Genomic DNA, 14921 nt, shown 5'->3' on the forward strand with positions numbered 1-14921 from the left:
GTTCATCCCCAGATACAAAGAGTGTAGTCTGAGAGAGAAAGCCATCACTTCCCCCCCCCCCCCCTCTCTCAGACCGAGTGAGGGGCGTTTCACTAAACTCCAATCGAACTGTCTAAACATGGCAGTTCTGATTAACTATAAACCATGATACAGTTAATACACTTTACGCTTTTTATCGCCTTAATTGTTTTCAGAATCAAATATGAACCAACATCCTGTTCATTGTGTATTTCTCTCCTAAAATGTTTTCATAAACATATTTTAGTGTCCTGTTTAGATGTAATATGATATTCTTTGTTACCACCTCACCACCCTACCTTACCTGCCCGATTGTCAAACAGTTTGTGTGCCTGCTGCTGGTCTTCCCCAAACAATCTCTCCTTAAAGGCATTCACAGTGTTGCTCTCTGTAGTACTATACAGACCAAACTTATTGAGTAAAAGGCAAAGTTCAAGTGAAAAGCTCAAATGCTGCTTGCATTCCCACCTGGCCAGTTGCTGCATGAGATGGGTGTTACTGTGTGAAAAAGTTACAGCCATTGGGACATCCGAAAGGTGTGACGCTGCTCTCAGATCCAACAGGCACTTTGTTTGAAGCATACTGACGCCTCAAGGCGGCAACCACAGGCCTCTGCCACGCATCACTGAGCCAGCAGGGCAAGTGTGGCTGACATGGCACTGCTCACTTGATTCCTGCTGTGACTGCCAGCATATGAAGAGTCTTGCTGTCTTCGTCTTCTTCCCTCCCCGCTTTCTCACTCGAGTGGCATTTGACTCATCTGAGCCAGAATCTGCTGACGGGCTCAGTTCCAGGGTCAGCGTTTGCATCTCCCAGTGGTCCTCTTGTTGGGAAGGATGCAGAACGCTAAACCACGCTTCCATCTGCATGAGGTTCATGTTTATTCACCCAGAAATCTGGAGCTTTTATCGAAAACACTGTTGTGACTGTTTGATATACAACTTTATAACTTAATACAAAATTGTGTTAAATGACATTAAGAGTCATTGCTTGTGCACCTGCAGAAATCATCTGGGGGGTTTGGGGTATTTATTAGTTATACGGCTTCAGGTAGCTGCTCTAATCTTTCCTTTGACTTGCTACATGTGGCAGCAAGAGCCTTCTCAAATCTCCAACAGATTGTGCGTGTTGTGTTTTAGGGGGATTAACACATGCTCAGTGTGTTTAACAGCTGTGTTTGTGTGAGGGTTCACTAATAAATTAAATTAACTCTGTTCAAAAAATAAATTAAAACTGCAGTTCACATATTGTGTACAAATTATTTTAGTCATTTAATATTTTGTAGTCGTATGTCAGATATTAGACGCCCTTTGAAACTTTTTTCAGCACTAATTGTGATTAAAAGTCGCCTGCTGTTTGTTTTAAGTGAATGATGTGACGTCAGTCTGGATGTATGAGTCCATCAACAACAGACTGTACTGGTGTATGTGTACACATGTTGATGCATGTTTTCTTTGTATGCCTGCTCTGTATCATAACTGCTTGTCATCTTGCGTCGTAGGTGCAGGTATGGTTGTCGACTGGGAGCAAGAGACGGGTCTCCTCATGACGTCTGGAGATGTCCGAGTCATCAGGATCTGGGACACTGACAGAGAGATGAAGGTCCAGGTACTCATGATGCACCATGTATTTGTTTTCCCTCTCTCTACTTTTTTTTTTTTTTTTTTTAAAGGTTGGTGCACAGGTAGCCCTCGGCTCAAGAAATACATTTTGTAGCTATTTACTAGCTTGTGTGAAACTTACCATTCAGGTCTTTGAGGTCTGTTACTAAAGATTGTCTTGTTCACATCTTATGTTTTGATAGATTAATCATATTAAATGAATGCTTTAACAAATTGTTATGAGGCTGCAGTCTGGGAAGTTGCAGAAGTGGTTGGAATGTGTTAGCGATGGGTTGCTATCGACCTTTCTTCTAGTTAGAGCTCTCTAGTTATCGTTCTCCTTCGGTTTGATGTCTTTTGTTTTCTGTAAAGATCATCTTGAATGTATTATTTTGAAGGAGAAGTCATCATATAATCACCTACAATTCGTTGGATTACATCCAGGTTCTGTTTCCAAAACGTTGTAGTTAAAATCAGTGAAATTAGTGGCAAATAGTGAATGTATGACCCATATCACAGCATTACTGAATCTGTCCCTGACAGAGTAATGAACTTGTAGAACAGACCATAGTCACACAGCGGCCATTTTCCTCTGATGTCAGGCTCAGGTTGGAAGCTCAAATGCTAAGATAATGTTACGTTGCTGTGTTCCAGGTTGCAAGACGTATAAACGTAAGGAATCTGACAAACTGTTATCATTATACTGCTTCCAGATTGATCAGCAACTGGAAAGAAAATGGATTGTGAAAATACTGAGGGCCATTTTTGAAGACAAAACAACATTTCTGATAACCCTTTAGCCAACATCAGAATCTAACCACTTCCTAGCCAGCATTAAACTTACATTACATCCAGTTTCTTTCACTTCCAGGTTTAAATAAATGTGTTAATGCATTATGATATTTTGAAATTAATTAATGCCTTTCCTATTATCGGGGAACACTATCAAATAGAAATGTTAGCTAGGAAGTGGTTGAATGCTAACATTAACTATTGTCTAACAGTAGCTAATGGGTCATCCAATATGTTATATGGCCTAGCTAGGCCTAACGCCTCAGAGGCTGTGTGTGAAGCAGCATCCTGAATCTATGTGAGAACACTTAAAGTTGCATTTGTCTAGACAGCGACTGAAACAGTACCTGTAAATGTTTAGGTGAAGCTATTCACATTTGGCTTCATGTTCCCAGTCTGTGATGCTCATGCTGTTGTGTGTATTAGAAAAACTAATGGAAACCTGTGGCAGAGCCAGAACCATTACTGTGGCTTCCACTTTTTTTTTTCTTGGTTTTACACATCTAATGGTCCTCAGTGTGCTAATCATTGTCTTGATGGATGGACTTAATACAAGTACAAATGGCCCAGCCTCGCCTGTGGCTGCATATTGATGCTCGGTCCAACTTCAAATGAGCCAACAGTCGACAGAGCACATGATTAATGATTTTAAAAGAAGGTTTAGTGTGAAATGAGTGCTGTAATGACAGTGATAACATGATAGGCTTCTTCACAAACCTTTAATGGTGATTTGTGTGTTTGCTTGTGTCCACCAGGACATCCCAACAGGAGCGGATAGCTGTGTGACCAGCCTGTCCTGCGATTCCCAGCGTTCGCTCATCGTTGCCGGCCTGGGTGACGGATCTGTGCGTGTATTCGACAGGAGGATGGGTCCAAATGAATGGTAAAACACACACACTCCAATATCTTCCTTGCAACCTCTGACCTCGTCTCTTTCTTATCACAGGGAACGTTAAAGTTAACAATGATTACTCAGCTCCTTCTTCTTTAACCGTCTCACCATTATTCAAATACATTCAAGAACACACACAACTGTTTCTGTGAGCATTAACTCCTACAGACTCCTACATTATTCACTTCTCTAATCTATATTTATTGCATATAATGTGCTGTAAATCTCCCTTTGGGGGTTCCACCTCTTTTAATGGACCCTGGTGGCACCACATCGCCCCAGTTGGTTAAACATTATTTTAATTTCAGTCCCAAAGAGGGAAAACAAAGCAGTTAAACCATGAAGTGGCCCATAAATCTTTAAGTAAAGCTAATTTAATACTTCTCCTCAGGCATGGAGTTACATCTTTCAGCAGCTATGTTGCTTCCCCTGAGATTAGTGCAGGACCAGTTGACAGTACATACAGGTCATGTTTGGAATATTCTTAATGATATGTTTCATGTCTTAATGTGTGCAGCAGTGTGCAAATTGTATCTTTATACTTTGAGTCTAAAAATGACTGTAAAACCTGAACTTTTGTCTCCCCCATCTGGCAGTGAAAATAATTACACAATCACTGTTTAAGTGCTTATGACACCACAGGCTCTGCCGTGTTCCTGGTTGCTGTAGCCTACTCCATCACTACAGTTGCCCCTCAGCTCTGCTTAACCAGTCTTTTCTAGTTGATGTAAAAACGCATCACGCAGGAAAATGGCCACAGAGGCATAATATAATAATATGCAGCTGTTGCCATTGTCAGTTCCTGTTTAAAAACAAACCATTCAAAGACGGCCCCCTTCTCCCCTTCTCTCAAGTAGACTGAGAAAATAGGGGTATGCAGAGAGGGAGTGGAGTCAGCAAGAAGCAGTGAGTCAGAGAAACAAAACATTATTTTTTTCTGGTTGTTTCTCTTTGGTTTTGTTCAAAGTATCAGAAACATGCACACACCTGCGCACAACCCAGTAGGAGTAGCCGCATGGCTGGATTTTGTGTGAATTCAGCCGAAAGCGTAGTTTTCATTCTGTCTGCTGTTCGCTTCTCTGCTTGTGTGTATGTGTGTAGCCCCACCCTTGGTCAAACAGACACGCAGACTTGCAGCTCATGACAGACAGAGCCAAGGAGAGAGACGGGAAGGCGATGTAACCTGGTTGCTACGTTTTTAAAGAGTTCCATACTTAGAAAATAAGAAAATACAGTCAGAGAGCAGCATCTCTGCACATACAGACACCACCACACGCTTTTACTGGGTCATGAGTGTTGAATGAGAGGGAATATTTTTGTACAAGTCTACATGTTTTTTGTAGGAAAATGCATACCATACCTTTTAAGACTCTGGAGTATAGAAGGCCATCTTACGAGTTTACACAAATAATCAGCTTTGTTTTGCTCTGTCTGGCATATGTTCTGTAGACATATCTACAGTTTCACAAAGACCATGAGAGATATAAACTCATAGAGCAGACGTCATTATGCCCTTATCCAGACCTTAACGTTTATACAGGGTACGTATGACATCAACATCCTATCGTATGAAGAAAGAATGTCTTGGGAGACATTTGGCATGGGCTTGAATGTAACACACCTTCATTTATATGTACAAGCCCCACACTGCATGATAGATTGTTTTGAATTCATGATAATTCTACCTCTTGTACTTCTTGTATTCAGGACTGGTAGAAAAAAGTCAAACTTGATGTTTTCACCAAGTGTTTTTTTTTTTCTTTTTCTTGAAATTTAGGGAGACCAAACACACTTCCAGACACACCTGTTGTCACAATGTATTCGACCAAGTTTAATAGAGTGCATTATGGGAAGTGGTTAATTCAGATACAGCTCAGTTCTGAAAAGATAGTCCTAGTGTTTTTGCTTTCAGCTCGAATGCTGCCTCGGTCTCTCCAGGAGGGTTGTTGCTTTTTTGAGTCATGGTCCCATGGTGCCACCCAGTGGTTCTTCATCTACATTACATGTTCTGCCTGTGTGTTTTATACTGCTGTCATCTGTTTGCTGGAGGTTTCTTGTACTAAATAAAAAAGTAATCCACTATTACACAAGACATGAGAGGATATTCTTTAGCATATACACACAGGTTCTAACGATGCACAACACGCAACTTTGAGCCATAGATTGTTGTGTGTCCTCAGATTCTGCCCTTGTGGTCGAGCAGTTTTGACATTATTTTTAAAGTAATTATCCATATCCTTTCCATAATATTTGGTTTATCTGCTCATTACAGCAAAGAAATAATAATAATAATTCTACTCATGTTAGATTAAACCTCATGATAAATCTGCTGTTTCAATGAATTTCCAGAAACACATTTTGTATTTTGTTGAATATTTTGTAAATTAATGTCAGTATTGATGCCGGGCTTGGCAGTACTATATTTAGGAATATGTTGTGCCAGTAAAGCCCTTTGAATTAGATACGTCTTGACAAGGGCCACTACCTTGCAGCCTGAAATTGGAGGACAATCTACATGTTTCACTATGAATGTAAGAAATGTATGGGTGTACAACATGGGATTGTCGAGGCTCTATTTTCCTTTTTTTCCCCCTTTTTTTACTTTCCTCAGTTTGTTTTGTTGTCATTAATGTTCCTCAGTTTTTCACTTCCTTATTGAATGTCAAAGGATTCTTTAATTATGCGTTCTTTGGCTTTATAACCGTTGTGTGTAACTGTGTTTTAAGCTTTGAGCTGATGATTTCACACTCTTACAGCGCTGGTGTTTCCTGTCAGGTTGTCATGAAGAAGCACACAGTTACATGTAAATGCCACCTTTACTGACATTCGTTCTGTCTTTTGTGCAGCCGGGTGATGACCTACAGGGAGCATGGTGCCTGGGTAGTCAAAGCTCATCTACAGAAGGAGACAGACGGACACATTATCAGCGTCAGGTACTCTCTTGCTTTGTCTCTTAAGATTTACACAACTTTTTTTGTTCTGGTTGCCTGTACTGACTTACTGACTGACTTACTCCCTACCAGTGTTAACGGAGACGTTCGTTTCTTTGAACCACGGACTCCAGACTCCATCAACGTGCTGCAGACAGTGAAGGGGTTGACAGCCCTGGACATCCACCCACAGGCCAACCTGTTTGCCTGGTGAGACCATACTTCCCTCTCTGTCTTCCTTACTTTGTTCCATATGTCGAAATAAGGATGGTTAAAAAAACATGTTCTCTGTATTTAACTTGAGTTGACAAACAAGCAAAGTTTAACTGGACAAAACACCTGAAATCCATCCAGAAGGTTAAATTTGACCACAAAAGAAATCCAGTGCAGCACACACAGCAGCTCATGATGGATGTGATGTTTAAAGCTGAGACATCCTGCCTCTGTTTGCTCCTCTCACTCTGTCTGTTTTATCTTCTGCCCACCAGTGGATCAATGAACCAGTTCATAGCTGTCTACAATGCTAACGGCGATGTGATCAGCAACATAAAGTACTATGACGGCTTCATGGGACAAAGGATTGGGGCCATCAGCTGTTTAGCCTTCCATCCTTACTGGGTAAAGTATCACTTATTTGTCTCTGACCACGGTGTTCATGCAGTCGTACGTCAGGGCCAGTCGTTCGCAAATATTTCGGAATTGCTCACAATTGAGTGGAATTTGGGTGGTTTAATCTATAAATTAGACATGATAATGTAAAAATTGACTATGTGTAGTATGAGGAACACAAAATGGAAATACTCAATTTTGGTACTTCAAAATTCCACTTAAGTATAGAATTTAAAGCTGCACTAAATGATATATTATTAATAATATATAATGGGAAGAACAATGGAACAAAATACTGTGTGATCATCGATTATAATCCAACTCTGCAATTTCCTTCAGCTCTACACAGGTTTTTAGACTTTTCTTTCTCATCATTTTTGTTTTTTTGACCCGCTACTCCACTCTCATCAAACCTGTTTTCAGTGTTTCAACTTGCTCTCTAAATACATTGTTATTGCCGTCTTCAGTTGTTAGCTGTTAGCACACCTTGTATGTATGACCCGAGTCACCAGAACTCTCATGTCCTCTGAATGTTGTTGTGGAATTTCAGCTTGCCTGACCATTCAGGAGAGATGAGGAAGACTCAGAGACACCAGTGACTTGAGTTGAAGTAGTTTATACAAACTTGATCAAGGAGGAACAACATAACAACACATCTGTGTGCCCAGTGTAATGCAGTCATTCCTCCCGAACCTTCTCCAGTTTCAGGTTATATCTACAGCTCAGGAAGCATCCCTCCCATACATGGTTATCTGTTTAACAACAAGGAAGGGAAAAGTTTACTGCATGAGCTCCTCACCTCTGGCCGAGTGAGGAGTACAAAGAGAATCGGTAGCAGACAGTAAGTCTTCCACCACCATAGATAGATCGAAGGCCATCTTATGAGTTTACACAAACAACCAGCTTTGTTTTGGTCTGTCGGGCATCTGTTCTGTAGACATACTGTATCTACAGTTTCACAAAGACCATGAGAGATATAAACTCATAGAGCAGATGTCATTATGCAGACCTTAACGTTTATACAGGGTACGTATGACATCGACATCCTATCTTGTGAAGACAGAATGTCTTGGCAGAGTCATATTTTTCTCCCACAAACTTATCATTATACCTAATCATCAAAGTCAATTTGAGAATGCTGTTTTTCCTAGTCTGAGCTGTTTTGCTACTCTGACAGGTTTGATACTATAGGGTATGCTTAGTACGATTACTGCACGTCTTTAGAGTTTGATATCAATTCCCTTTTTCCCTGGGACTTTATGTCGCAAACACATCAGCTTCTGTGCTCAAGGAACTCATGTCCTTTACTTTAGCTCTTTGGCTTAAGTGCCATGACTGCATTTGTGAAGGTTATACTGACATGGACTATATTCTAAAGGTATTTGTTCAAGATATTGTGTTTTCTGCAGTTCTCCCTGTGAAGACACACACGTCTAACTGTCTAATGTGCGTCATCTCTGTCTCCCTCCAGCCCCACTTGGCAGTAGGCAGCAACGACTACTACATGTCCATCTATTCAGCGGAGAAGAGGCTCAGATAACACACCAGCATTCATCACCCCCCCCCTCCCCAACAAAACCAACACATATGACTTCTGACCCTGAGCCTCGAGCTCTGGGATGTAAATGACGTTTTTGTTGTACATATGCAATTACCACCCTGAATGTTCTAGTGATGGCTGCTGACAAAAACTCATGCTACGAACGACGATATATATATTATTATTATTATTATTCTCATTGTTTATTCATATTCTTATTATGAAGCTAATGATTGTAGACTTGGCTGTGCTGAGGAGTGTGTATATTTAAATAGCGTATACAGAAGAATAGAGGTTCTATTTTAAAGAAGTGGTACCCACCGATCACCGGGGCCCCTCCTCGCGACTCAGCGAGCATCACTACCTGAATGAACTGTGACTCCAGTGAACCTGGAAGTGGCAAGACAAGGGGGGGGTCGCCCAGAGGGCAACACACACTGTTGAAACATATTCACTGGTGCAGAAAAGACGGGCTCACCCTCCGCTGGACCCCCGTTGTGTTTATGAATTAATTTTAATGGCCGTCTTGCAGCCGAAGGACACAGAGTTTTGCTGCTTTACTGCAACGCTAGCAAGACGTGTGGATGGATGGACCCAGAGACGGTGGACTGTCGACCGACACGTCGACCAGGCAGACGTGATGTGTGTTAGTGCGTGCGTGCGTGCGTGCGTTTAAATGGATTATAGCACAGATGTGCCCCACAGTGGGCCTTCATAGCCTTGGACATGATACCCAAAAACGACGCCTGCTCCCATGCTAGAACTCTCCTTCTTCCTTCCTCCTTCCCCAGCGTGCTAAACATAACCATATATTTTTCATGCAAGCCCCTTTGTTGTGGCTCAGAGGGGTGTTTCTGTTTTTTAACTTGCCTCCTGTAAAAAGGGAAAACCTCTATTGCCCCTTGGATGATACATACCCTTATATCTAGCACAGTGAGAGGAGGGCTGGATTGGTCCTGCAGTTCCTGCCTTCCTGCCCTGCAAAGCAATAAAAGCCTCCCAATGATTCAGCCTCAAGCTCCTCCCCAACGTTTGAAGGCGATAGCAGCATGGCACCAATAGCTTAAGACAGTTGGACCTGCAGCACCCAAAGGTGCCATAGTATAGCAATACAAACACCCTATTTCAATTCATAGCAGTGTCATTCTTTCTCTATAGAAGGATGCATTTTTACCCCTTCTATTTAAGCCAGTGACAGGAAAGATATCAATTAAATTGGTCTCCCTGTGATTGTCTAAACTTTCTGCTAATGAATACGTCCAAATCTTCCCCATGTGGAATCAAAGAATGACAGAAGCCCTGCAAAGACTTTTTGACCTACTTCAAAATCCTGTTTTTTGTATATTTTTCCTCTTGTGTGCCAATCTGTGTTTTTCTGCTTTCTGGAAAACATAAATAGAAGTTGAACCCAGTTGCTTATCACACGACAGTGAGGGGCAGCTTTCTTATTTCAAACAGTCAAGATACCTTTTGAGCACACGGCTCTGTAGGTTTAGAGAACTTTTAGGTTTATGTGACTCATCACACACAGGATCATCCGCCGCCCCACTATTTGGACCATTTTTCATTTTGATAAACCTTCTGCAAGGTTTTCTTTAATTTTCTCCGTCTTTGAGTTTTATTTTGATTTTTTAGCCAGATGTGTTTGGTTTGATTTTGTTTAACAAAGATAAAGCGAGTTAAAGTAATGTATCTGTTCATGCTCACTGTGTCAGCGTCCTAAATCTCGCTCAGGTACCTCATGAGCCTCCTCAAACCAAGGTCAAGCAACTGCCAGCCTCCCCAGTGTCTGCAGCATGATGGACAGGTGTGGTCAGTCACATGACCTGGTGCAGTGTTACTTCAGAGATTATGGACATCATTGACGCAAATGTCATTGTGGTGCTGTTTTGGTAAAGACACTCTCTTTCATAAGAAGAGGGCCTCTCTTGGGTTTTTCTCTTTGTTTTTTGTTTTTTTGTGCGGTATCACCATGGACGTGCCTCTTCTCCGGGGCCACAGCTTTGCTTATTTAGCTTTTTTAAACATTTTTTCTTCTTCTGCTTTTTAATTTTATGTTTTTAATTCTGTTGGCATTTTGTTTGCCTTAGCCTCGGTGAGGTGGAGAGAAAAAAAGGGGGAACAGCCTTACCCTCACGCGCACACACACACACACACACACACACACACACACACATTCACTACACCATACCCTCTTCATCACCAACGTACCCCAGCAGCAGCCCCCTTCTTCCTTTCCTGCCACACCCACCTCACCCCTCTGCATCAGTTGTCCTAAGCTTTGCATTTCCCTGCAGAAAGGAATTAAACTTGTGGAGTGGAAGTGAAACACACACCATACAGTCTGTATAAGCGGCTGCAGATGCGGTCACCACATTAGTCCCCATCATCACCCGTCACTGAGCTCTCTGTGGTTCAGCAGGCCTCACCTGCTTCACTGGCTCAGCCCTGATAGTGCATTTTGGCGTGGGGCTACTTCCTCAGAATCACATTCATCTCTAAGTATCCTGTTTTGAGTTTTAAGATTTTAGATCAGAAGAAAAAGAAGAGACTTTAACAAAGTAGTAAGAAAGGAAAAATGAAAACAATCAGGTTTGTCTCTGTGACTTAAGACTGCTTTGCTGACTGTGGTTTATAAGACAGGAGATGAAATCAATGAAATAAACCAAATACAACACCGGATTTTGTCTGTTTTGGGGCATTTGCATTTGAAGCAATATTATGCTGTGATCCTCTAACATTTCTACATCTACATAGTAAAAAACATAAAACTTCTCATTGAGAAACATTAGAAATGATTCTTTAATTAAAAGTGGATTTTAATTTGTGGGCTGGTTGATGGTAATTAATTATAGGAGTTTTAAGACCTAGGCACACCTAAACATAATCCAGTATTGTTCTACTGTAGTTGTATCAAAGGTAAAGTCCTGGTTTCCCAGCAGGACACTGCATTGTTTCAAGATGACCAATGTTATTCACATCACCTGTCAGAGGTTTTAATATTGTGGCTGATCGGCGTACAATAACTTTACTTAGGCCAGCCCACAGAAATGGCCTTTCCCCTGAAAAGTCCAGTCCAGTGAGTGGGCCATCCCCAGATCTGATTTAATCATTCCAATGCATACATGTGCTCTCTGTCCCAAATAACCACATGAAGAACGTCTTCGCAACTACCAACATCATCCTCTTTCTCACAGATGATGGAGGCTCCTTCACTGACACTAGCTACCACCTGGTTATAGTTCGCTATCGTACATATTACATCCTGTCAACATAATGAAATATGTTATAACGACAGATAAATCATATATAACTCAAATACCATTTTTCGAGTACCCCCATCTAGTTTATTTCACCAATTAAAAATCAACTAAGTAGATTCTCACCACCCAAATGTTTTACTCTATCTCTATTATTACATTCTTGTCCTACACAGGAAAAAACTAAAGTAAAACAGACCATACCTGTTTGTTACTGTGCTTCACGCATCAGCTAAGGTGCATTGTTGTGTGACACTTCTCTTTTAGCCAGGGCTTCACACGTTTGTTTGCTAGTTTAAACTTATCATGAGGACGCTGCAATATTTGTGTATCATTTAATCTGTGCAGGAGCTGCAGTTTAAGGGCATAACTGATTTGTGTTATTCACCTGGTGTCAGGTATGTTTTATCAGCTTTTATTTTCGATATCTTGTGTACAATATTACGCCTTTTTTTTTGCAATTGTAGCGTAGTGCTGACACAAAACAGGAAACACTGTCACGTTATAACGGGAAAACTTTATTGTACGAACGTGATAAGTTTAACATAACGTGGTAATTTAATTGTACGAAAGTGATCATTTTCACGTTATACCGTAATAATTTGTATTGTTATTATATCTCATTTACATGATTTGATTAAGTTCTACTTCATTCTTGGGTCAGACAGGGCGAGATTTTGCTGTTATTGATCACAGTGGAGGACATCGTGATCAGTATGTGCACAGTAAGGAGGATTTTAAAACGCATGGGGCTGAACAGAGGAAAGAATCAGTCCTCCTCTGGAGTCAGCGTCACTTCTCATTGATCAGCTGGAGGCACCGTGGATACAAGCAGCCCAGCACAGACTGACAGTCCTGTGGGTCGGTGGGCCATGAGAAAGACAAAAAGGAAAAGAAAGGGGGGAAAGTCTATCGCAACGGCCAACAGCGTTGTGGTCCGCTGGGTCGGGCGGTTATTGTTGTGATAGGCTATACCTGTGTTCACTTACCACTGCCTATGCTGATAGCCAATCATATTTCGTCCATGTGGGTAAGTCCCACCCATTTCCACAGGCTGTTGCAGCTGTCACTTGTCAATCACACTGCGCTAACGGCGCAAGACAGCTTTGGTGGACTGAGAGCCAGCGCTGTGTGGGCAGATGGAGCATAAAAACAAGCCCAGACAGGTAAAGTGGTGCTGAAAAGCTTAGGGATTAAAAAAAAAAAAAAAATCCCTCGAGGAAGTTGCAGCAACAAGTAAAGAAAATTACGGACCTATTTGATGGTCTGACTGACTGACAAAGACCAAAAAAAGTTAAAGACAGGAAGGTTCCTGAGTAGAGTGAAACAAGTGGCTTGCCAGGATTTTTCACATTTCAAGTTTTTAGTTTTCAAATGTCAGTTTGCTATTTTCAGTTTAGTTTTCACTTTCATAAATGTTCTGGGTTAAGTTTTTACATACTATATAGTTAGCTTTGTTGTTTATCTACTTTTAAATAACATTTTTATTGAAATGGGCTTATTGTTGTAATTATGTTGCCCTCTAGTGGTTTACTCATGGTATAGACCGTCAGTGTCATTCAGTTCTAACAGCCTGGCAAATTGGTCGGCCAAATGTTATTGTATCAATGACCTGTTTGCATTAAAACCACTACACGCTGTAAAATCACCATACTGCTGTAATTATTTTACTGTAGGCTACTTATTTAACAGGAGGAGGAGGTGCGGTGCGTCTCTGTGTGCGTAATGTGATGCGCGGATCTCAGTCCTCTGATCGGACCGGACAGGTCATAAGAACTATCATTGTGATTATGATGGGGTGTGGGTGGGTGAAATAATTCATCCTTGATGAGGAAAATATTAATAACATAACTTGTAGCGATCCTCCAGCATCAGGGCTCATCAGGGCTCATCAGGGCTGAAGTGGCGCGCAGCGCAGCGCGAGTGTCGATATTAGTTTAAGACTGACGGTCTCAAGACGAGGTGTGATCAGGTGCTTTGCTGGCGCATCTCGGAGCAGCAGTAATAAGATGGGCCCTAGATCTAAAGTCAATGTCGCGGTGTTTTACCTGTAGGGCTCAGTAATCGTGTAGTAGCCTAAGATGCAGGTTCACAGCGCATGTACACTGTGCTTTAATGATTAGAGAGGCTGCTTTCCGTCATTTAAAGGTTTCCACGCACGCAGTAACGTCACTGTAGCAAACATCATGACTCATTTAAGCAGCAAAACTAAAATCTGTAGTTATAAACAGGACAGTACAGAGGATCCTCCCCAGAGGACACAGCAGTGATGGAGCTCAGGAGTCAGGAGAGTTTCAATATTTGATGAAGTTTAACTGTCTCGTGCGTAAACGCGCGCATCGTCTCTCTTAAGGGGGAGACGCACTTAATGTTTCTGCGGCTGGAGTCCATTGCAGGTCATGTTATCAATATGTTCCTCATCCAAGATGTATTATTCACCCACCCACACCCCATCCCCTGTTAACCGCAATGATAGTTCTTATGACCTGTCCGGTCCGATCAGACCACTGAGATCCGCGCACCACATAACGCACACAGCGACGCATCGCAGCGCTCCTCCTCCTACAGTTTTAATCATCGTTATTGATTATTGATCACTATAAAAGTCAAACTCCATGTAGAAAGACAGGACTGTCAGTGGCTGTGCTGTGTAGCGTGTATCCACGGTGCCTCCAGCTGATCAATGAGAAATTAACACGTTATAACGTCAAACTAATCACGTTCGTACAATGAAGGTTTTTATTTATTTATTTATTTTATTAAGTTGTCTCTGGAACTAAATTTTGAGTATTTTCTGAGAAATAGGCACATAACTGTGAAGAGCATTTGTTATTAATAGGTAACTGGACTCTGGAGAGTTGTGTAACCTGCTGGGAGGCTGAGGGCACAGACTCCTCTGTCATAAATATTCTTTGAAATAAAAACATTTTTTAATTTCTTACAACATATTGTATTTAGAAATGTCAGGAACACTAAACAAAACAAAATGCTTTGTTGTGTTTGTGTTCAGGTGGAGATATTTGTATCCAGTTTACATCTTGGATTAGATCAAGTCACTGACTAACCACTGATGTCCAAAGTGACTGTTCTCAGTTCTCAGTAGTTCAGCTACGCCCCTGTAAGTCATGATGGAAAGTATGAGCACCAGTGAAAATGGTTCCACCTCCATGTGTCCTGTAAGAGCCAGGCTAAGATTAATGTCAGTGAAAACAGTTTTAACTAGCTGAGTTCAACCATTATCTTCACTTCAGGAAATGAGTTTTGCAACACAAAGAATGT

At 41.4% G+C, this 14921-nt stretch overlaps 1 protein-coding gene across 5 annotated transcripts in view; it reads left to right on the forward strand.

Moving 5' to 3' along the window:
- The window catches only part of rptor (regulatory associated protein of MTOR, complex 1), a 197297-nt gene extending 186235 nt beyond the window's left edge, over positions 1-11062 (forward strand). For all 5 annotated transcript variants that reach the window (XM_084342522.1, XM_084342524.1, XM_084342523.1 and 2 more), the window contains 6 exons: positions 1520-1626; positions 3167-3294; positions 6150-6236; positions 6327-6443; positions 6722-6851; positions 8314-11062. In XM_084342522.1, coding sequence (XP_084198648.1) covers positions 1520-1626; positions 3167-3294; positions 6150-6236; positions 6327-6443; positions 6722-6851; positions 8314-8382 — 638 coding nt within the window. In that variant the 3' untranslated portion in view covers positions 8383-11062. The remainder of the gene's footprint in view (positions 1-1519; positions 1627-3166; positions 3295-6149; positions 6237-6326; positions 6444-6721; positions 6852-8313) is intronic.
- The last annotated feature ends 3859 nt before the right edge of the window (positions 11063-14921 follow it).

The sequence above is a fragment of the Pagrus pagrus genome (assembly GCF_965226575.1).
Source record: "Pagrus pagrus genome assembly, chromosome: 2".
Lineage (NCBI taxonomy): Eukaryota > Metazoa > Chordata > Actinopteri > Spariformes > Sparidae > Pagrus > Pagrus pagrus.